At 31.9% G+C, this 25810-nt stretch overlaps 1 protein-coding gene across 3 annotated transcripts in view; it reads left to right on the forward strand.

Annotated features, from left to right (window-relative positions):
* The window catches only part of LOC124365332 (orexin receptor type 2-like), a 361016-nt gene extending 341169 nt beyond the window's left edge, over positions 1-19847 (forward strand). For all 3 annotated transcript variants that reach the window (XM_046821307.1, XM_046821315.1, XM_046821311.1), the window contains 4 exons: positions 1242-1386; positions 4576-4688; positions 16510-16703; positions 18393-19847. In XM_046821307.1, the coding sequence (XP_046677263.1) occupies positions 1242-1386; positions 4576-4688; positions 16510-16703 (452 nt within the window). In that variant the 3' untranslated portion in view covers positions 18393-19847. The remainder of the gene's footprint in view (positions 1-1241; positions 1387-4575; positions 4689-16509; positions 16704-18392) is intronic.
* Positions 19848-25810: the final 5963 nt, after the last annotated feature.

The following is a 25810-nucleotide window of genomic DNA, read 5'->3' on the forward strand; positions in this document are numbered from 1 at the left end:
TACGATAGATTTTATTCAGATTTTTTATACTGCGTTTTCTTGTTTTAATGAAGGTTACAGATAGCCCTTTAACCTTTTTAGTAAGTATTTGAGGTCCTTCAACCTTCTGACTCCATAACATAGACCCCCTTCTTTGGACCAAGTGTACCGAAGACTACAGTTCCTTCCATTAAAGAAGTAGATAGATAGGGGGAACAAACAGAAGGACCTGTTGGGTTTTTAATAACGTAGCTCGGCGTGCACAACCTATGTCAGGCTCTTAAAATAATGAATAGTATTAGAGGACGGAGGATGTGGGCCTGCTTAAAACATTTTTTATCATCTGCTGTTACACTTACAGTTTCTAAAAGGGGAGAAATGGAATCGGCTGACCTTAAATACTTTCCACCTCTCAAGTCATCTGATTCCATTTCTGTGCGTGCTGGTAACAGAAAACACGTGGGTTAGTTAAATTGTCGTGTGATGGGCTTTGGTGACCAATCAATTATATAAATGATAAACATTAACTCAACTAGTAAAGTAATAGTTAACTTGAAGGGTTTGCTAATTATTTGGATTATCTTGCTTTCAAACTGAAAACTATGTTTATTAAGCTTATAAAGTGCAATATACTATTATAGATGTAATAATTTAATTTATTGGGAAACTGTTGTTTATTCTTGGTGCAAATTGTGGACTCGGTTCCAGTTTCACATTGTGTTCGGCTTACTCAAAATATTAGAATATAATATTTCAATGTAATAATACAGTATAATAAGTTTTAGTGGAATGTGTATAATGTGAGTTCTTACATGCGTTATAAATGGTAATTGTTACGAAATTTCCAATTAATTCTAATAATGTACTAAATAAATATCTCTCTATGTATAATCGTAGATATATAAATCCTCATAATACAAATTTTCACAATAGTTTAGCAACTCATCAAAAGCTATGATTGAAAACCAACATAATATTTTTAGGAGGAGGTTTTCGACAAAACAATATGCTTTCAGATTTGTTGTTGTAAAAGTTGTTCAATGCTCTTCATAGTATATTTTATAAAGTGTATTAACTATTTTGTTATATTGCTTTTATATAATTCATATTACATAAGGACTAATCAATTACGATATTTCGTTCAGAATCGAGGAATTTGCAAGATAACATTAACACCGTATTCTATTAACGCATAACAATAAAAAACTAAGACATTTAGGATCAGCTTATTACGAACAAAATAAATGATATGTTGCTTACAGCACTCAATAAGCGGAGACTGACCCTAGCCAACACCACCACCCAGAGCCAGCTGAGGTCTCGCAGGAAAGCTGCCAAGATGTTAGTAGCTGTTGTTTTAATGTTCGCCGTCTGCTACTTTCCCGTACACCTCATCTCTATACTGAGGTAGTAACACATCAGATATCTGCATGTCGCTATTACCTATTAGACTGTTTGATAATCTTACTGATTTTCTAAAACCTAGTACCTTCTAAAATAAACACTAGTCCATTTAAAACACAATATTATATTACCTAACATTTGAACATTTAAATGATACTTTATTTTGAAAATAATTAGAAATTAAAAAAACTTTGATTTAAATTTCAACCATAATAAATACTCAATGGAAAATATAAAAAAAACTGTTATAACAAAATAATATTATTATAAACTAAACACTCTGTTGCTTTGAAATAAAAAAATATGAGGCTCAAAAGCATGTATTGAGCTATTTCAATTCAAAGAGATTCTAATTAACGCATATTTAAAATTTGTATACACTATATGCAATGGAATATTACATTACACGTGTTTAAGTGTAAACAAATTATTATATTACAATATGATTTGATAATTGTACATAAGACTGAAGATACTGGAGTGGATGGAATTTATTTATCTTTAGTGTAAAATTTTCGTGTTACAAATAAAATTTCTATAAGTAAGAAGCAATGTTCTTCACCTAACGCGAATTAATAAAAAGATTATTAATTGTTTAAATAATATATACAAATATCCTTTTAAATTTTCAATTATAAAACTACTTGCATACATTGCATATAAACTTAAATAAAGGGCTCCAAAACTTACACAATAAAATGAATTTTGTAGTATATTATAGAAACAGCCAAATAACAATGGTTCATTGCTAATCTACTTAAAGCGAGCCTCGTGCCATTTCTGTTGATCAGATCAACCTCAGCATCACCTCAACGATTTAAATTAGTTATTAAAGAACTACATAAAGTCCCGCTGGCGGGGTGTTGTTGCAGGTACACCATCAACATTTCCCAGACAAATATTACGGCAGTTCTAAACATGATATCACACTGCCTCTGTTATAACTGTAGAGTAGATAATTAAAGTATCTAGCGAGGAGTTGTTGCAGGTACACAATCAAAATTCCCCAGACACATATTACGGCAGCTCTATCCATGACAACACACTGGATCTGTTATGTCTGTGAAGTTGATAGTTATAATAATTGACGGAGTGTTATTGGGATGTTGTTGCAGGTACGCGATCAACATTCTCCAGACATTCATAACGGCAGTTCTTCCATTATGTCTCAGTGGCTCTGTTACAACTGTGGAATTGATACTTACAGTATATGGTGGGATGTTGGTGCAGGTACACAATCAACATTCCCCAGACATTCATAACGGCAGCTCTTCCATGATGTCTCAGTGGCTCTGTTACAACTGTGGAATTGATACTTACAGTATATGGTGGGATGTTGTTGCAGGTACAAAATCAACATTCCCCAGACATTCATAACGGCAGCTCTATCCATGATGTCTCAGTGGCTCTGTTAAAACTGTGGAATTGATACTTACAGTATATGGTGGGATGTTGTTGCAGGTACACAATCAACATTCCCCAGACATTCATAACGGCAGCTCTTCCATGATGTCTCAGTGGCTCTGTTACAACTGTGGAATTGAAACTTTTAGTATCTGGCAAGGTTTTGTTGCAGGTACACAATCAACATTCCCCAGACATTCATAACGGCAGCTCTATCCATGATGTCTCAGTGGCTCTGTTACAACTGTGGAATTGATACTTACAGTATATGGTGGGATGTTGTTGCAGGTACACAATCAACATTCCCCAGACATTCATAACGGCAGCTCTTCCATGATGTATCAGTGGCTCTGTTACAACTGTGGAATTGATACTTACAGTATATGGTGGGATGTTGGTGCAGGTAAACAATCAACATTCCCCAGACATTCATAACGGCAGCTCTTCCATGATGTCTCAGTGGCTCTGTTACAACTGTGGAATTGATACTTACAGTATATGGTGGGATGTTGTTGCAGGTACACAATCAACATTCCCCAGACATTCATAAACGGCAGCTCTATCCATGATGTCTCAGTGGCTCTGTTACAACTGTGGAATTGATACTTACAGTATATGGTGGGATGTTGTTGCAGGTACACAATCAACATTCCCCAGACATTCATAATGGCAGCTCTATCCATGATGTCTCAGTGGCTCTGTTACAACTGTGGAATTGATACTTACAGTATATGGTGGGATGTTGTTGCAGGTACACAATCAACATTCCCCAGACATTCATAACGGCAGCTCTTCCATGATGTCTCAGTGGCTCTGTTACAACTGTGGAATTCATACTTACAGTATATGGTGGGATGTTGTTGCAGGTACACAATCAACATTCCCCAGACATTCATAACGGCAGCTCTATCCATGATGTATCAGTGGCTCTGTTACAACTGTGGAATTGATACTTACAGTTTATGGTGGGATGTTGGTGCAGGTACACAATCAACATTCCCCAGACATTCATAACGGCAGCTCTTCCATGATGTCTCAGTGGCTCTGTTACAACTGTGGAATTCATACTTACAGTATATGGTGGGATGTTGTTGCAGGTACACAATCAACATTCCCCAGACATTCATAACGGCAGCTCTATCCATAAAGTCTCAGTGGCTCTGTTACAACTGTGGAATTGATACTTACAGTATATGGTGGGATGTTGGTGCAGGTAAACAATCAACATTCCCAGACATTCATAACGGCAGCTCTTCCATGATGTCTCAGTGGCTCTGTTACAACTGTGGAATTGATACTTACAGTATATGGTGGGATGTTGTTGCAGGTACACAATCAACATTCCCCAGACATTCATAACGGCAGCTCTATCCATAAAGTCTCAGTGACTCTGTTACAACTGTGGAATTGATACTTACAGTATATGGTGGGATGTTGGTGCAGGTAAACAATCAACATTCCCCAGACATTCATAACGGCAGCTCTTCCATGATGTCTCAGTGGCTCTGTTACAACTGTGGAATTGATACTTACAGTATATGGTGGGATGTTGGTGCAGGTAAACAATCAACATTCCCCAGACATTCATAACGGCAGCTCTTCCATGATGTCTCAGTGGCTCTGTTACAACTGTGGAATTGATACTTACAGTATATGGTGGGATGTTGTTGCAGGTACACAATCAACATTCCCCTGACATTCATAACGGCAGCTCTTCCATGATGTCTCAGTGGCTCTGTTACAACTGTGGAATTGAAACTTTTACTATCTGGCAAGGTTTTGTTGCAGGTACACGATCAACATTCCCCAGACAGACATTACTGCAGCTCTATCCATGATATCACACTGGCTCTGTTACGCAAATTCCGCTGTGAATCCTCTAATATACAACTTTATGAGTGGTAAGTGCATAGAATATTTAAGGCAGTTCTAATTGTTAAACTAGGTATAGACGTTGTGATATCTTCAATTATACTTCAATAATTCGTTTAAAATAAACATGCAATTATAAACAGAAGATGTGATAATTGATCGTTTTAATATTCGGTGGATAATAAGCTGATACTTATACTACATGGACGGTTATATCTTTATAGAACATTCTATTCCTGTGCATTCTTAGGCAGATAGCTTGGACTATACCTTTGGTTATCTTTGTTTTGCATCACACACTAAGTGTTCTCATTTAGACGTTTACATTTCTCACTACCCACTCCCTCCTTTCAAAGCAGTTAAGGATTGAGTTGGGTTCTCATTGCTATCCTTAAAATAAACAAAATTTTTAGTAACTTTTAAAATAGTTTATTGTTCTAAGCCTGTCTATATTTGATATATGAGACATACAGTGAGATATTTTGTATAAACTACTATTTATAGGTGTGTTATTATTATGTTTGACGTTAATGATTAGATGTGTTAATGTAAGTTAGTAAGTATATAAGTAAGTATATAGTAGAAGTTGAATTATTATATATAGGTTTATATGAAACAAACTCTTAGAAAACCTTTAACTTCATACATTTTTAAGTAGTTTAGAGTACAGTACATGGTACGTTCATAGTACAAATTCAAATGCTGCATGCCTCTGTCGTTGTAACTGCCAAATATATTCCGTTAGTTATTCGTTTATCTTGAAAGATTCAATTCCTGAATAAATCACTTGCTTCTTCTGTCTGTTTGGTAGGGAAATTCCGTCGGGAGTACAAACGCGCTTTTCTGAGATGTGGGGGCCAGAGTCCAACAGTGGGGCTGGCCGGCGGGGGCATGCAGCATCTGAACGCCTTCTCAGAGTCCCACGACCACAGTCTGTACAACACTCCACGGCGAGTCAACACTACCACCTTTACCGTCAGTCACCGACTGCCCGACCGTCACATCTCGTGGGATGGCGATCGGCAGTTCTAGCTAATAGTTACGCAGCACTTCTAAGTGTCAAATTGCAACATAACCACTTTCATCACGCCAACGATCGTCGGTTCTACAAATGGTTGCTCAGTACTTCAAGTTTACAGCATCAACGAATTTCAGCATATAGCGCCAAGAGTACCGACTGCTCGACCATCTCATTTCGTGGCATGGCGATCGTCGGTTCTACAAATGGGTACTCAGTACTTAATGTTTGCAGCATCAACCACTTTCAGCATATAACGCCAACAGTACCAACTGCTCGACCATCTTATGTCGTGGTATAGCGATCGTCGGTTCTACAAATGGTTACTCAGTACTTCAAGAGTGCAGCATCAACCACTTTCAGCATATAACGCCAACAGTACCAACTGCTCGACCATCTAATCTCGTGGGATGGCGATCGTCGGTTCTACAAATTGTTACTAAGTACTTTAAGTTTGCAGCATCAACCATCTTCATCGTCACAAACACCTCAACCGTCACATGTCTTGGGATGACTATTATCGGTTCTAGCAATTATTACTCAGCACTTCTGTGTCAAATTTGCAGCATCAACCACATTTATCGTATAGTGCCATGAGGCACAAACTACTAAACCGTCATATATCTTGGGATGAATATTACCAGTTCTAGCAATTTTTACTCAGCAATTATAAGTGTCAAGCTTTGCAGCATCTACCAAATTCATCGTATAACGTCATTAGTCACCAACTCTTCAGCCATTACATCTCGTGGGATGGCAATCGTCAATTCTACTTATATATACCTCAGCACTTCAAAGTAACAAATTTGTAGCATATTCAGCGTTCAATATTAACGTTATGAATAATTAGGCAGGATATTTTACCATTCATCAATTGCTATATCTGTATTACAACTGAGGTTATGGAAAAAAAGAATGTAAATTGAAGATGCCAGGACAATAGAAAGGAAATTGGTACCAAGAAAAGTGGATCTAACCAATTCCTACACTTGGAATATGGAAGAATAACCTTATCCAGACATTTGATCACCTACTGGTCCCCTAAAGTAAAGTTCCAATGAATCTTTTCGTGAATCCCAATAGTGGTTTAAAAAGAAGGCACAAAAGCACCCAGGATTCACGCTTACAGATGGTCCGCGCAAAAGTTTGTGCCATGAAAAGGCAATTGGCTGGTTTTTATAATTGTGCAGATGAAACGTTTGGTGAAAATATGCGACTGTGCCATTGCCACTTTTATTGCTTTCATGAGTGTTTGAAAATTTGAATTATGTTCTACATGATTATTGACAAAAATTTAAAATAACAAGTGTGTAGAACTATTGAGTAACTATAATCATATATATATATATATATATATATATATATATATATATATATATATATATATATATATATATATATATATATATGATGTAATAAACTGATAAACTGATACTTGTATAAAGGAACTGTGTTGTTGGAGGTGTAACTTTCCTTATCTCATTTTATTAAAAAAGAGGTCAGTCTCCTTTTTTTTAATCTTCCTACCACGTGGGCCAAGAGCTGTGAAGAATCTTGTACAGAATAAGGGGGACGAGGAGCATCAGCCAAAACAGGAATGACCCGCGCTATCTGAACGTTTCAGACAGTGCTGTGCGAGAACCGGCTCCGCAACAGTATTACACAGCTCACTTAACTATTTTAAACTTTATCCCTATTACAAAGAACTACATGTCTTCGTATATCGTAATGTTTTTGTTGGTATAAAAACTTTGTAACAGACTGTACTATATTGAATGTAGTGCCTCCTTTTGTACCTAATCCTGTGTTAGTTTCCACTAAATAGATTGAAATCTTTATTTATATATCTAGGAAATCTTTAGTTTCAGCTTTATGTTGATTTCAATTACACGTGATAATTCCACAGATTCTTATTAGATTTTTTGCGTTAGCTTAGCGTATTGTAAGGTAATTTAGTGACGTAAGAGTTATAAAAATTTGATAGTAATATATATATAGAAATGCTCAGTAGTGACGGTTTTTCATTTTTATAACTTACATAGATGTTAACCCTTAGCTAGCCAAGGACATATAAGTGAACAATGAATAAAATAACGCTAAGTTAAACTTTTTTTTTATTTTAAAATGTTTGATATTAAATAAGCCTTTATATAACTACAGTTTATAATTTAAAGTAAGTAGGTTAAGGATCCACACGTAAATGTGTTACTGTGACAAAGTCACACTTCGTATCTCCGCCACAGGATACATGACGTCTTCTTAAGTCCTGCTGCCAATATTTCCGTGTCACATCCGTATAAAAAAGCTTTGAATTAATTATAAGGCATTTCTGCATTTTATTTGTGATAAAATCGTATTTATATTTTTAAATATTTGTATGTTTTGTAAAAGTGAATATATTAGGTAATCTCTGCACGTAATTCGACAAAATGTTTAATTTAATTTTTTTAACATTTTTTAAACAAATTTACTGCTGTTGCCTTTATCAATATTTCTCGAACAATATTGAATTATGCTAAAAATATTAGTTTTTTAAAATTTTCAGCTTAAAGTCTAAACTTTGATCTATTATTATTATAGACATTGTAAAATATTTCTGCTATATCAGACTTTCAAATACCTGTGTTCCACACATCGGTTTAACATTTGCACAACACGTGGCTTTTTGGAAAAGTCGTACCTTATTTTAGTGTAGCTAGCTAAGGGTATACTGTTCGGTTAGTAAGTAAATGAATTAATAAAGAAAAATACTATTTATTTTGATTTTATTGCTATGTTAAAATAAAACAGATACTTTTGTTTTGTAACTATACAGTTTTAATGCAACTGATCTCAGGAATTGTGTTTACTCTGTTTATTTTAATTAGTTTGTAATAGTTTACTTTCGAAGTTGTGTAACACATAGCCTATATATGCAGGTGATGTTCTCACTTAAGAATACCACTTGTGAATCCTAAAGTGTTAAGTATCACATGAACATTGTAATTAAGTGTTAGATGAGCTAGATTAGGTAATAAAATATGATAGTGAACATATTTCAACAAAAGGCACGGTGGCAGAAAATAAAGTAGTTTGCTCCATATTTTATAAGCGTAGCTGCTCATATTCGGAATAAAAGGTTCTGGATTAATTCTGTCCACAATAGTAAAATAAGGGTTGACATGTGTCAATTGTATTTTTATGTGTGTAATGTATTAAAAAATCACAAAATATCCTGGTTACTTCATTTGTGTCTATAGTCACGCTAAATTTCCCAATTCAAAAAATAAGTTTTCTTAAAATCACATCAAATTAAACTAATTCTTTAAATGTACTCTTATAAACCCATTGATTTTATAAATTTATGGGTGTTGATATTCATAGGAACATTTTAAAATGAAATATAATCAAAATAAAATTGGAGGGTTCTAGGCAAAAATTTTCAGAAATCAATCACATTTTATGTTTGACATGACATCGAATAAAAATATTAAAATTTCTGAAGACGAAACGAAAGAAACAATATCAAATTTAAGAATTTACGTTTAATTGACTTAACGTCAAACTTAACGTTCTGCAGTACCTAAAACCAAAGCACTTCAGTCTTCTGAAGTGATATGGCTTAAAAATGACGGCCGTGCATTTAGTGATTACAATATTATTAGAAATAATTATTATCACGTAAAAAAATTAATATTAACTGTATATTAATCACAAAACATATTAAAAATAAGGATAATATCGTTAAGTTATGTGTAATTAATTTTCAAAAAATTGTGCTTCAAAGGACTTTATAGTTTTTTGTAATCCAGTAAGATTTCCCGCTGCAAGTAGTTTTTGTTTAAGTTCCATTGACAATATTCTATGGAAAAAATACGAGTAACAAATCTGTTATTCTACTATTTACCATAGAAAAAGTGTTGTTCCAAGAGTGTAAATAAAATTTTAACCTACTAATTGTAGACTAAAATCATATTTTTATATGGAGCGAAAATTAGGTGTAGTTTTTTTACAATAATGCATAGGGGGAACGAACGTTTATATGAATTCCTTGCATTTTAAATTCATATCTTGATAAATCAACATATTTGCACTGCTGTAAATTGTAAATATTGGTTATAATTGTTGAAATACTTCACTAGCTTACAGTTTAAGAAATTAAATGTATAAAGAGTCTAAGCGGATGTTCAATTTGAATGTTAATATTTCAAATAAAGATGTTTTAAATCTACCTATAACTTCAACTAGTATATGTTGCAGGCTATTTATAAGATGTGTACACTATAATACTCTTTAATGGGCGTAATGAATAATATTTTGCTTTTTAATGTGGTCTGTCGTTCTACATAGAAGCTTTTTTCAGGAACTTCCACTAAAATATTAATAGAATAACAAAACTAAAAATATATAGTATAATTTTATAATACATATTTTTGATAATGTTACCAGTATGGTCCCATACAAATATATTTATTTCACTAAATATCAGTCTTTTACTAAATGTTTCATGAATGTTTTATCAATATATGCTACTTGTTGTTAAACCATTGACGTTTAAATGTTAACACATATTTATCATTGTGATAAAATATTAGTTTTATATGTTATATGTTACGATATATTACTATGCTATTCATATAAGACCATCTAAGGCTGTGCTAATTTGGATAAATAATTTAAGTAATATTTACATATTCAGGTATGTAAACCAATCTTGTTTAGAGTTCTATTTAAGTTATTTTATAAAGTACATATTGCACTTTAGTAGGTATCCCCGATTATCCTGTAGACAAATTAAGGCAGAAAAATAAGAATTCAGAACAATGTATAGATAATGTAATTTTGTGAACCGTGTGAAAGAATTAATCTAGTGGAAATGCAAATTTTAAAATATAGGTGATCAGTACCAAGGTCCTACAATACAAAATGTACTGAAGTCTTTTGCTAATATTTTAATATGCAAAACGCGCATAGCCCATTTTCTGAGGGCTATGAATATTGTTTTAGTTTCAATATACAAACGTTTTGTAATGTTTGTCAATAGCTACACGTGGAAACATTATACAAAAATCATTATACAAGACAGTTGATTAAATCTATTCAACTGTTTAATTGCCCTAAATGTTACACTAAAATTCCAATCATAATTTGAGATATTTGGTTACAAACAAGTTTTAGACGAAATTTGGAAATGGATGAATTTTTATATTTGAGATTGACCAAACCTGATCAACCTGATCAAGGTCTGTTATTTTACCATTTTCATTAAGTTACAGAAATTAGATTAAACACTCTACTTACACATAGTTTTAATATTGTTGTAGCTCAATAGTTTCAAAATCTCTTAATACGACTTAAAGTAAAATTCGAAAAAATGACTGGATCATAGTCTTGTAAAACATTAAAAATACACACCCTAGAAGGTAGTAACAAATAGAAAAATTGTGTAAGTAATTTAAAAACATAGTTTTTTTTTAATTCTCTAGAAAGCAAAATAATTTTTTGGAACTGATAGTTTCCAAAACAAGTTGCTAAAAACTTAACTATGTCAGTAATTATGCCAATATTTTACTACGCCAATATTATTTTCATTTTCCTTATTCCCTGTATATGAGAAATGCTGGGATTAAGGTAGGGGAGACGAGGAAATAGTAAAAGAAAGACGGGAAACGGGGCTTGATTGTATAAGGTGGAGAAAGTACGCAAAGAAATAAATAATAGTGGCAGGATTAGGTGTGGGAAAGGCATACATACATTTGTTATCAAGTCTAAATAAGAACACTATCATCTACATTAAAATTCCGTTAACGTATAAAAGTTACTTCAGTTCTAAAAATTACGAATATTTTCATTTTTAAACATCTGATCCTTGACAAAAAAAATTACAATAAATACAAGTTTTTCAACGTACTCTTAAAACATCCACATTATGAATTAATATTACACTTTTAATACGTGACTTGGTATTTATTTACAATACCGTGACCATGGAAAATGGACTTTTTTCATGGGTTGGGCATTTATAGCCTAGTATTATTATCACAGGTGCATATAAACTGGGGGGAAAGAATATTATTGTATTATATTGATGCCTTTCGGGCATTATTGCGTTAAGGAGCAGGGGCATCAGGGGCATCACGTGATCTGGGATTCGACTTTTGCAAGCTCGAGTTAATTTTTTTTCTAAAAGAGCAAGCAGTGCGCAGCACTGCGCAGCGGGCAGGCATCGTTGACAGGATTAACGTACTAGTCTGCATCATTTCAGTAACTTATCACTTACCTTAATGAACATCCAACACAAAGGTGTGCCATTACTACTACTGAACTAGGAGGTTAAGAATAGACACGGAGGAACAAAATAGTTCAAAATGGCGTCCCTTCTTTATTTGAGAGAGCCGCAGAGTAATACCAAACTGTCAAATATGGACTGTGTTGCCAGAGGTACTGTCAAAAACAGAGTTTTCGAAAAATCGTAACTCCTTTGATTTTCGTTGCCGACGAATTTTTTTTCACTATTGTTTTCAGGAAAAATTGTAGTTTTCAGGAAAAAAATGAACATACCTTTCCATGGTCACGATATTGTAAATTGATACCCGTGACTTAAAAAAGAATGAAATATCTATAGTGTTTTATGAATACGCATGACAACAATTTAACATTTATAACCTGTAATCATTTCTCATTTTATAAAGTGATTCAAAACATAAAAATATATTTTTATGCGCTGTTACTTAATAAAAAATAGGTTTTACGTAAATTACATATCACTTACATTTTTCCTTTTCAAAGTGAATCATTTCTAAACATTTATTAAATGGATAATGAATAAAAGTGCATAACATTTTGTGATATTATGTTTCATTATATATGACACATTAGTTTTACTTAAAAATTTTATGTTGTAATTAACTTGGTTCATGTGGTAATAATAAGAAGTAAATATCTCCTATTACTATAAATGTACATTTTTGTACATGTAATTTGAACTTTATGTGTTATTATAGGTGTATCATGAGAACTTCCGTAATATGTGTTCTAACATGATAATTCTTCAACATGTACTTCGTCATATGTAATGTCCATAATATAATGTTTCCATCATTAACATTGTGTTTGAGGTCTATTCCCACTTCGATGGTACAGCTTCAAATACACTCTCATATCAGACTAACTTTTCGAAACGCATTTTCAAGGTGGAAAAAAATATGTATTAGAACCATTCTAGTCATATCTAATGATCATCATTGAACGATTCCAGTATTATATATCATTAACTATGTTAAAAGACTGAGCAGCTTGAAACTTTTAATGTAGTGTTTCCATAGACGTCAATAAAATGTGATATTCATAACAGCTTTGCATTTTCAATTTTGATTTCTCCCTTTCCCTCCCTTAGTTTCCAGTTGTTTATAATCTACAATGAGGTAATAATTGATGACGTAAGTTTTCAATGCCCGTTATCCATTTGTATTTTTCTCCTAATTAATACAACGTATAAAGTAGAAATGTTCACTAATTATAGTCTTTTGTTTCCACATATATGTGATTATTTGTCATAACTTCTCATAAACACTTAGAGGGCTAATAATTATTTAAACGTTGTAAGAATAAATATTTAACTAGTCGAGTTATATTAGTTCATAAGATGAATGTTTTAGCTTCTCATGATTTAAATGCTCCATAAAATTGAGAAGATAAACCTGAAGAAGCTAAAATGTAGTCACGACCTCCCAATTTTCGTCAACCAATATTTTTTTGGTGACTGTAGAAGTAGATTATTATTATATATTCACGGCTATAGTAACTAAAAAAAGGATAAATAATCTGTAATACAGAAACATTATGAAAAAGAAATTAAGCCGCATTCCAAGTCAACCTATTTTGAAAGATCACAGGTTAGAGCAGTAATGTGTTTGTAATATGTCAGATGCTTTAAATAACGAGTAAAAATTTCGTTTAGAAAACATATATTAGGCTATTGCGTAACTAATTTACAATTTACAGGAGTCAAATTCATCGTTTCATATCTTTAACCCTCCCTTGTCGAGCCCTCGCAAAACTAGCATAGCTGGCTATCGCTTTATACCCAAAGAAAAATTCACCAATCGAGTTCAAGAAAAACCACGGTGTATATTTATACAGTGCAAGTTATCTCTCGATTCCTAGGCTTAGTTCTTCAGTTTGATTTAGATCAAAGTATTGCACATAATGATACATCTCTTGATTGATGATGTATTAGTACTACTTCGTGAGGTGGATGCATATCAAGAATTCATTATGTATCATGTTAGCAATTTTCGACATGATGAGGTCTGACAGCTAGTAGTCATGCCACTTGTCTCGTAAACATAACAATTAAGATTATGTATATTGAATACAACTGTACATTACTGAGTGTACAGTAATATACATACACTGTATGTTCATTTCAAGGTTAACAAAAACATGTATTATAAACATAAACTAGAACATACAAAACTTGTTAATTTAGGTATATTAAATATCAAGAAATTAAAATACAACTCCAATTTCTAAAATATTTTCTTTAAAATATTGTATGCACAATTTTGTGTTTAGATAGTTTTTATATTCGGAGTAGTTTTGCTGTTTTCTCCTAGAATACAACCCTCTAGAGCTTTCGGAATTAACGGCATCAAGGAATTTGTAACATCGTTAGGCCGGACCAGTTTGTATTCCTCCCAAGTAAATACTATCCCATTGCGATAACATTATTACGGCTGAAAATATGATAAACAACTTATTATTGTTATTCGGTTTTGTTAAATTCTCTGTAGGGGTTAGTCTTATACCATATATCTGTAGCGTATGGAATACATGACAATTTTTATAACAGGATTACCTATTAGTTTTATCATGTGTTTAAAATATAATTTATGTTCATTTTCAAAATTTCAGGCCTTGGCAGCCACCTTAAATTCTTCATCTTGGGTTTAGATCAGTCGAATAAGAATTGGATCGTTTAACGTATCATTTAACACAATTTTCTTCTGAGTTAAATAGTGAAAACAGTTTCTTAATACTTCTCATCTCAAATAAACGTAATACATTTAAAACATTTGTATTACTAGCAATTTATTTGTTGCGCCTTGTCACTTCTGAAACATATAAGTTATTTTATGTAGGTTCTTACTAATTTAAACGGTGGTAGAGGAAGTTTCAGGTTCTCAAGTTTTACCTAAGTTGTTTATTGTGTTTCTATGAATACAGGTATTTGTATACTAATGTTTCATTTATATATAAGGAACATTTGTTAGATGCTCGTGCATGTTTTCCATGGAATTCGGATGAGAGATATCAAACACATTTTTAGCTCATATAAGTAACTAACTATAATGGCTACAAGAAGAATAAATACATTTGTAAACAATCTGAATACAATCATATTGTAATTTAAGTTGTGACATCTAACACATGTAGCCTGACTATCAGAGGTGTGCCAAGTCATTCCAATCACAGAACCTTTACAATCAGTTCCCGACAGTCGTGGAGCTGTTCAGAGTAATAGCTCCGTTGTAACGAAACGGCATATTCAATTAATTACATACAGACTTAAAGAAAAGTCTCGTCTTGTATTGAATTTGCTCTATTTCCAAAGTGATTAGGTTAAAGGACGTATCAATTAATAATAAAAAATAAATATTGTAACAATCTTTACACACACAAAAAACTAATATACATCCTATTTGAAATGGAACGTTTAAAAAGTAATAATAAAACCTTTCGAGACAAATTTTTATTTAAAGACCTTGTTTGATTATTCCTGATTTTGTTCAATTCTTTCAACAATAAGTATAACAGGTGCAGTATAACTTTTAAATTATTCAGAAATGTAAACTTAGACAAAGACACACACACAACATTATATTTATATGGATATAATTTTAAAATATATATATTGTGAAAAATAAGTTTTTAAATTTATTTGATATAAATGGAAAATACTAAAATGTAAAAATTAAACATTCTTTAAAACCTGTAACAAGTCACATACATAATACAGGTTAACTCTAGTGCATGTAAATTGACAAAATTATTAGGAAAATTATTTATAATCAAAGATAAAGTAAAGATATCACTCGAATATAAAAAATGATATCTTCATCATGGTATAACTTATGTTATACTATATTGACAATAACGTGCTTATTTTAACTAAATTTATATTATTAAAGCTACGTATTGTATTAAGAACAGCTTGTAGTTTTGAAAAGTATTTTACGATATTGTAAACTAGTTCATTTACAATATCATTTCATTTATAAATATATAAAATATATGCACGTGTTAAATAATTTAAATATTGAAATATAATACAGAAATATGGTTGTAAAATCCAAGGTAAACAATGCAGCGAGATTTTTATATCTACTTCATCATTATTCCGATGTAGCAACATTCGTTACTTTATAATTAATTAACTGCTCATTTTAATAATGTAAATATACCAAATGAATCTGTTGGTTCAACGCTATATATTTATAATATATCAATTTGGTTTCAGCTGTAGAAACAGAACCTGATTAAGTTTTTCACTATTGTGTGCTATTTTGGGGTTACAAAAATAATGATAACAGTGTTCTCTTTTCAATGTTACTGACATTTAAAATTAGTCAATTGATGCTCAACTTATTTATAAGTGTTTTTAATACAGATAATGAAACTTACTACATAATATTATAATCTCTGATCTTCGCTTAGGCCAATAGCCTGTGAGAACGAACCTCGAAAGGTAAATTGAAAACCAGCCAATATTAACTTTTGTCTCATCCATGAGTAGGTATCACTAACTATAATGCAATCGCTCAATATAATTGTCCGAAAATGATGTACAGGGAAATACAGGAAGGAGTTTGAGCGGACTTTCGGTTGGTGTGTGGGCCGGAAGCCTCCCCCACTGCAACACTTCCAGCCACGTACTTCCAGCACCTACACCTGCCAGTTTACCGCAGTCACTGGAAGTGCTACCACCCCTCGCTCAGAGATCATCCCCCTCAGCGTGTCATCCATCCCTGAATATGAGTACTAGGTAATATATTAACCTTGTTTTGCAGGCAAATCATTAAATATGCCTTCACGCTGACAATAATATCACCCGCGACGAAGATATCCTCGGCCCGGTAATATGCTACACAGTTTTGTAGTAATAATCTGATGATGTATGAAATGCAAGAATTTTTATTTAATTTTAGGTCGCGCGCGCTACGATTATGTAAAGGTTTTTGCAATACCAATTCCTCCGCCAATTCTTTTCTAAATCTAAAGTTTCATATCTTGCCACAATCACAAAACTTAGATTTAGTTGTATTCTCTATATGAAATGTAATTGGATATTTTGGTTCATGATATATATATATACATAAGAACATTGTTTTAGCCTAAAAATATATATTTAGTACACTTCTTAAAGCTTTTAGCCATATGGGTTACGGTCATATGGAATATGTAGTAAACATTTGTAAAAATGGTTGTAATTTCTTAATAAAATATACAGTAATTACTGTGGAAAAAAAGAAAGTGCGTATTTTAATCTTAGAAATTAAAATTAATTGCTACATGGGCCGCTAAGTGCTAATATTAACAACGGCTGAAAATTTTGGCTCTTTCTTTTTTACAATATTTGTTTAAAGTCCGAGAAAGGTTTTTATAGACAGAAAAATTGGAAAAAAAGTTTTTACGGTACAGTAATAATAATGTTTACGAAACACAATACAAAGTCTCCTGACAGTAAATAGCTGACACTTTTCACCTGAAGTTCAACAAGGACGCAGAAACGTTTATTTACAATTAAATAGTGATAAACTGCTGAAATAGATAATGTATGACCGCAGTGACTTTTCATACATAACTTCATACATAAATTTATATATATATATATATATATTCTTCGTCGTAATAAAAGTTCAAAATCAACTATGACACTTGAAGTATCTTATAGTGAAAGTAGATTACAAAGGTTGTAGTACATGATTTGTGACGAAATTATGTATTGAAAACAATAATATATATATATATATATATATATATATATATATATATATATATATATATTCATTATCTGTACCGGAAGTAGATTAAAAGGGCTAGAAGTAGATTTCTGACTTTTATTTGGACATATTTGTTATGTCATTGGGGTATTGAGGTAGGCATTCACCTAACGTCAGAAATGTAATTGAATCAAACTAAAGATATGCTTCTACGCGCGCACAAACAGAAACGAGCCAGTAAAAATTTATTTTAATTTTTACATCTCTTAAATGTGGCTGTGATGTAATAAGTCCAGATATATAGCTACTTTTGTTAGAAAACTACTATAAGGTACCGTCATATTACATTATAAATGCTTACACTAAGAAGGACGACCTTCAATTTAAAAAAATATAAGCAACCCACGGATAACTGCTACTTATACAAAAAATGTTACATCTCTCAATATTTTAAGTCCGAATTTAAGGATATAACAGTGTTTTAGGTTTAACATTGCTCTTATGAGCAATAGCTCTACGTCATTTGAGTACTTTCCTAATGAATTATTGTAGTACCTATTACATTGTAGTATATACTACATTACCTCAGGTTCATAAATAATACTTTAAGAATAACGCAGTTTAATTTGGTAAATCTTTCAAAATTAACCACGTACTGGATAATGTAATAACAAGGTATTATATTATTATAAACTTTGTAATTAACCTAATTCATAATTTGTCTGTTTCAGGTTATTTCAGAAGCTATACCTATCTGTAGTTTCCAGTGTCAGAAAAGCATTTTAAACAATCACTAATCTTAATATATAAAATATTGTAACGCACACTGCATGTTACATTAATGGTGTTGATTAAATGTTTTGTATGTACATAAACTAGGAAGTCGTTCTTAAAAGATTTATTTTTCTAAGAATCTGATCTGTTCTAATATTTAGCTTATGACCTTATCTCATTGGAAGTGTCATTATTTATTCATATACATATTTTGCTTTTAAAGATCGTTGGACGAATTAATCCTTTTACTTATTGTTTGACTTCTGATTCCCTAAGGACAGAATAAAATAGTAATGATTCCCTATTTCAAACTTCACACAGATTGTAACAGAACCCATTATACATTAACATAGACACAATTCATAAACAGAAAGGACGTTGGAACTAATTTTTTCAAAATTTTCAGTTCAATTAAACATAAATTTTCGGTGGTTTATTCAAAGATTTACCTGTTCTGACTTAAAACGTATTTTTTAGAAACAGCTATTTACTTTGTTGACATTTATAAGCCAGTTAAATATTTTTAAGTTATGTTTTTTAGACATGTCCAGTTATATACACCGCTATTTGTTGATAACATCGTAAATGGTAAAAATGATTAATATAACAATTTTACTTAGCCACTATTTTTTACTATAACTCAAAATTAAATCTGTGATAAATAAATTAATAATTAATTAATCTCAAACGTTGTATAACATTAATGTTTAGATGTGGTGATACATTAAAATCCCTGTGTTAGTTTCAATATTCTTGTACCAACTAATTAAAAAATAAGAGTGTTGAATATCTCCAACATTGTATCACCTTAAACTGCGTAATAGATTGTATTAAAGTTGGTTACTCTAATTAAGGAAACAAAACCTCTATGTTTACGAATTTCAAGTCACCAGCTAGCAAACTTCATTCTCATAAATAACAATTTCTATAGGGATGTTTTCAGTATTGTAGAAACATATCATACATAAAAAATTTTAAATCCTTCTGTGATGTAAAACATATGTAAATAGGTTAAAATTGTTTTCAGGTAAAGGTTTATTTTAATTCTGTAATATATACTTACTTGGATTGATACAGATGTAAAATGAGGGACCATCCTCTCTCGGCCAGGTTCATTTTTAATATGTTTCACCTTTTAAATTATTCTGCCTTCATTGAGCCGACCAATCAAAAATGTAACTAAATGTCTTTCAAAAAGCTATAAGTAATTACTTGTAAGTGGTTGTTACAATCATATACTAGCTTTCGAAACTATTGTTTTTTTACTGTGTTATAATGTTTGGCTTTATTTCTTTATATTGTCATAAAGTATCTATTTACTTGTATGTATTATAGTACTTAGTATTTGTTTGTGGTTAAATTATTACCTTAAAGTCATTTAAAATGAATTAAAATAAATATTTTTAGTAAATTATCGGTTTTATTTTCCAAACGTACCAAAGTGTCCCTTAATCTTAACCTGGAGTGTTTATGGATTATATATATATATATATATATATATATATATACAGGGTGTATATTATGTCTGGAAACACCCAAATATATCCTTTAATAATTTAAATATAAAATTTGAAACCTCTTATAATCGTGATAGAGATTGGGCATCTACTTTTTGGAACAATGTTTTGTTATGTCACACCAACGGGGGACGTCCTGCCGAGGGTATCGTGAATATTCTTAATGGAAGCCTATACCTTGTGATACATAATTTTAAAGGTAATAGCTTACTGAATTGAATGCCACAAACCGCATCTCAAGGGAATTATTCTATCAGAAAATAGAGCATTTTTAGTATTTGAAAATTTACTGATGTTCAACAATGTAATTTTAACATGGTTCTTGCCACAAAATGTGTTACACTAATTTTTTAGCATTTTTTTAAATGTTCAATTAAATAAAACAAAAATTTCATTTTAAGCTGGTTCTATTAGCACAAATTTGCCAGTTTTTATTACAGTACAATTATGGAAATACTTATGTTTATTGATTTCTTATTACAAATAAAAAATAATGTATGCTGTTAGAAAAGTCTTACAACAAACGTTTTTACCTGCATTTGGTGTCAAAGCAATTGTTCGAACTGTGTTCCTTGTACGGTTTGACAATCAGCCAATCTTGTGTAAAATGATTCGACAGAGTTGCCTAACATTTCTTCAGTTATCAAAGCAATCTCCTCTATAATCCTGTTTCTTAGGTCTTCCAAATTATGAGGCTTTCTTCTATAAACATTGGATTTTAAATGACCCCATAGGAAATAATCGATTGGTGACAAATCCGGAGATCTTGGAGGCCATTCGATTTCTCCTCTTCGGCCAATCCATTTATGAGGAAACCTTAAATCCAAATACTCTCTCTTATCTGTCTCCCATAATGGGGTGGAGCACCATCCTGCTGAAACCATACATTATCAAAGTATTCTCCTGATGCAATTTGAATAGCTGGGATTATTTCATTTTGGAGCATATTGTAGTAAAGTTCGGCATTTAAATTTCCATTGATGAAAAAGGGTCCAAACAATTTTGTTACCTAAAATTCCACACCATACGTTCAGTTTTTGTGGTTGCTGTGAATGGGACTCAGTAATCCAATGTGGGTTTTTCACTAGCCCAGTAACGGCAATTGTGCCTGTTAACATTGCCATTTAGGAAAAAAGTTGCCTCATCAGAAAATAGTATGTTGGTCAGAAAATCTCTATTGTCATCACATTTTGCGCATCACAAGTTCACAAAAACTCAACTCTTCTGTCGTAATCATCCTCACTTAACTGTTGGACTAAATGAACTTTAAATGGTTTGTATTTATTAATTTTCAAAATCTTACTCACAGACATAGGGTGCATATCATGTTGCTGTGCAGCTTTTCTGAGAGCGATGTATGTGGGTCTTCAATAAATGTTTGCAAAACATCTAGTGCATGTTCTTCATCTGTTGCAGATTGTATCCTACCCGACTTTGGCCGATTACGTACACTCCCTGTCATTTCAAAACGCTCAATACTTTTTGATATTGTTGAAACACTTATGGGATTCCTTTCTGGGGAAAGTGTCATTAAACAAATTACAAACTTCCCGATAAGATCTTTGACGATCGCCATATCCTCGCATCATCAACAGAGTAATTCGTTCTCTTTCAGACAATTCCATTAAAATGCCAAATAAAAACTGAACTACTGTAATTAGATAACTTGTTGACAAGCAATGCTTCAAGACACTGATTAACTCGACAGGAATGATATGACCTTTGTCCATTTGTAATTCCCAAGCTTAGACCTGTCTAGTGAAAGCTCCATGCTCAACAAACTGAAACCTGTAGACCAGATGATTAATAACACAATAATGTTTCTCATAGGCTAGTGACCTTGGTCTCTTTAAACCTTCCTGCTGACTGGAAAACACCAAGTACAGATTCATAAGTAATCAGAGAAAGTGACTCATAAGTTTTATTCATTGTAATAAAAACTGGTAAATTTGTACTAATGAAAACCAGCTTAAAAATAAATTGTTTATTTTATTTTAATTGAACATTAAAAAATTCTAAAAAAATTAGTGTAAACACATTTTGTGGCAAGAACCATGTTAAAATTACATTGTTGAACATCAGTAAATTTTCAATACTAAAAATGCTCTATTTTTCTGATAGAATAATTCCTTTGAGATGTGGTTTGTGGCATTCAATTCAGTAAGCTATTACCTTTAAAATTATGTATCACAAGGTATAGGCTTCCATTAAGAATATTCACGATACCCTCTCGGCAGGACGTCCCCCGTTGGTGTGACATAAACAAAACATTGTTCCAAAAAGTAGATGCCCAATCTCTATCACGATTGTAAGAGGTTTCAAATTTATATTTAAATTATTAAAGGATATATTGTTGGGTGTTTCCAGACATAATATACACCCTGTATATATATATATCCTAACTTGTTATACTATTTTTCCTAGCTTAGAAATCTATTAAAATTATAATTAACACTTTATTACTATATTAATATTTTAAAGTAGTTCTGAAAAAGGTTAGAAATTAAAAGAAAGCGCACGAAACATTGTTTTAAAATCCTGCTTGCCGCAAGTCATTTAGCTTGTATAGACGATCAAGTATTGTTCTCAATGTGAGGGAGAGGCAGGGCATTTTCTTCTTTCTGTTTTCTATTTTTGTATTATTACATCATACAAAAATAGAAAACAGAAAGAAGAAAATGAGGGAAACAGGGGTTCAAACATACCCTAAAACTGCTGGGAGACTAGTCCAGGCGTTGTCACCTTAGAAAATGCAACTCTCTAGCACAATTCACGAGTACGAGAAACACAATCGCACATCACACCGGCACGGATGAAGGTGGGATACTAACACAAACATCGATGTCGGCTCTTTCTTTTGAATCGCGTCTTGTCATCTGGAACAATGGGTCAGGAAGGCGATGGTCAGGAGGAGGAAAGAGTAAAGGCAAGCCGCTTCCGGCACTATGTTTTGGTTCTAGACCTCCAAACCTCGAAACTTGTGATATACTTTTTGTAACCATAAGAATGGCAAATGTTCTAACTCCTGTTATCCTGACATAATGTATGTTCAGATCACAGTATATTTATGTTATTGAAAATACAGACGACAATGCCTAAGGTGGGGCAAGTCTTGTGTATTCTTTTCATTGAGAATGGTGTTCAGTGACCAATTTATATTTTCATACGTTTAACTAAGGAGTAACGGCATGTAGTTTTAATCCGTATAAATACTGAATTTCAGTTCAGAGGTTAACCAATCGAAAAGTAATGTACACGAATAAAACTGAAAAGCACTTGAATTAGATGTAACACACAATGTTCAAATAGGGGGGCTTAATGGAGTCCATTTCAGAGGTAAGTGCACCACATCCAATTACTACCTAACTCCTGAATGATACACGATTCGTATACGTGGTTTTGAATTGTGTCCGCTTTGTTTGTCAAATACTGTTGAAAATTTATATTCAACATTATATTTACAATGATAGATAATACCCGGCAATACTGTCAATTAAAAAGAGGTATTTAAAACACTGTGTAAAAATTTGTAAACATATTTTTCATAACCTAACTATTTGTTTTCTTTCATTTGCAATTTCCTTGAGATGGTAACGATATTTCGGTTTGATTCTTCAAATTTTGGATCATTCAGAACTAGTTTGCTACCACTGTGTCTAAACCTTTCTCAGGATTCCCACCCATTATTACGAGGAACTCTCCGTAGATTAATAGATTAATTCACCTTTTCAAATAATTTCCATTCCCTATTTTATTCTCAACGCCATCCTTCATTTTTTCAGTGAAATATAAAAATGAATGTCTCTTTTCTAAATGAATAACCTGTTTTAAGTTCAATTTCGTTGGAAGTGGACTCAAAACTTGAAAGTTACATGATTTGAAAATAGGCGCAATCAGCAATAACATTTGATTTACAATAATGTTTTTATTTTTGGGACAAGGTATTTCTTTTTTTTGTATAGCCGCAACATACGATGTTTCTACTGACAAAAACTAGTTTTAACTTTTGAAAATTGCTCCAAATAATCTTCAAATATACCTGAATATTTGTCTTTTAAATCTTAACATTGGATACGAAACAATATCACAAACATAATTGATTGATTCTTATTTTTTGTTGAGTTTGTTGTATAGTTTATTATTGTTAAATGTATATATATATATATTATAAATTCCACGTTACGCATTTATTTTAGATAACTTTATAAGTACATGATGGACATAGTTTCAAATAATTGTCAATCCGATCTGGATACATTTTTTGAACCTGGAAATAATATAAACAACTATAGACTGATATATACAAACATAAGAAGTCTGAGAAAAAACTTTGATAGTTTAGTGGCAGAAATAGGTGTTATGGAACATAAATTTCATTTTATTATACTTAGTGAAATATGGGTTAGTAGTCATGAGACAGATTTTTATAATATTCCAGGTTACACATCATTTGCCAAGTGCAACGATACTTATAGAGCAGGTGGTGTTATATGTTTTGTACATGATTCAATAGATTGTAAACAGCTAAATTCCCCTTTCAATATGACAACAGCTGATACACTTATCCTTGACATTAATATAAACAAAACCTACTTTAAACTAATATGCTTATACAGGCTACAATTTATATCTGAAAATTCATTTCTATTGGAACTGACTTATACAATAGTATAATGAACAATAATGGGTTTTTGTCTTTAGTAAATACTCCAACCAGAATAACAAACAACTCAAAAACACTTATTGATCACATATTTGTTAGAAGTAGATATATTGATCTCTTTTCCAGTGATGTGTTTGATTTAGGAATAACGGACCATTGTGTTCTAGGACTAAAGTTTAATAACAAGTGTAGCACGTCAGTCAATTTAACAAATTGTAATCCCAGTATTGACAGTTTCGTGCCTGATTTAGATATGATCAAAAATAAGTTACAAAATACTGATTGGTGTGAGATTTTTTATGAAGAAGATGTTAATTGTTGTTACAATAAATTTCAAGAAGTGTTGAGTAGTATTGTTAATAGTAGTAATAGAATAGCTGTAATTGATTGTAAACTAAAGAAAGCTAAGTTAATAAGCCCATGGATTACTAGGAATATTCTTAAAAGAATAGCCAAACGAAAAAAGCTTTACACAATTTGTAAGAGGAGACCATATGATACAACATTTAAAAGTTACTTTAATAGATTTTCTAATAACCTAAAACAAGAATTTGATAATTCAAAAAACACATTTTATGCAAAAAAGTTAGAAAGTTGTAAAGGTGACATTTCTCAACAGTGGAAAATCATTAATAATGTAACAGGTAGTTCTAAAAACAATGGTGTCGACCGGATTGAGTTAGATAATGGGACTTGGATAACTGACCCCAGTACTATCGCAGAAGAAATCAACAAACATCTTATCTCGGTACACTCTGATAAGCCCAGTACAATCACTACCGAAACACTAACTCCTCTTCCCTTTCAGAACAAGTCCTTTTTTATTGCGCCTACCTCCGTGGACGAAGTCAAAGCGGTTGTTCGCAATTTAAAAAATAAGAAATCCACAGGTTTTGACAATTTTAATGTAATTTTATTAAAACATATAGTGGATGACATAGCTCCTGTTTTAGTGTATATAATAAATAATAGTTTCAGTAAAGGTGTCTTTCCCGAAAGTCTTAAACTAAGCTCAGTAGTACCTATATTAAAAAAACCAAATTTATATAAATTGGACAACCTGAGACCTATAAGCCTTCTTTCAGTTTTTTCTAAATTATTCGAGAAAATAATGATGATAAGGCTGGACAGCTTCCTAAATAAATCTAACTTCTTTAGTACTAAACAATTCGGTTTTATTAAAGGCAAATCAACG

The sequence above is a fragment of the Homalodisca vitripennis genome, chromosome 1 (assembly GCF_021130785.1).
Source record: "Homalodisca vitripennis isolate AUS2020 chromosome 1, UT_GWSS_2.1, whole genome shotgun sequence".
In the NCBI taxonomy this organism is placed as follows: domain Eukaryota; kingdom Metazoa; phylum Arthropoda; class Insecta; order Hemiptera; family Cicadellidae; genus Homalodisca; species Homalodisca vitripennis.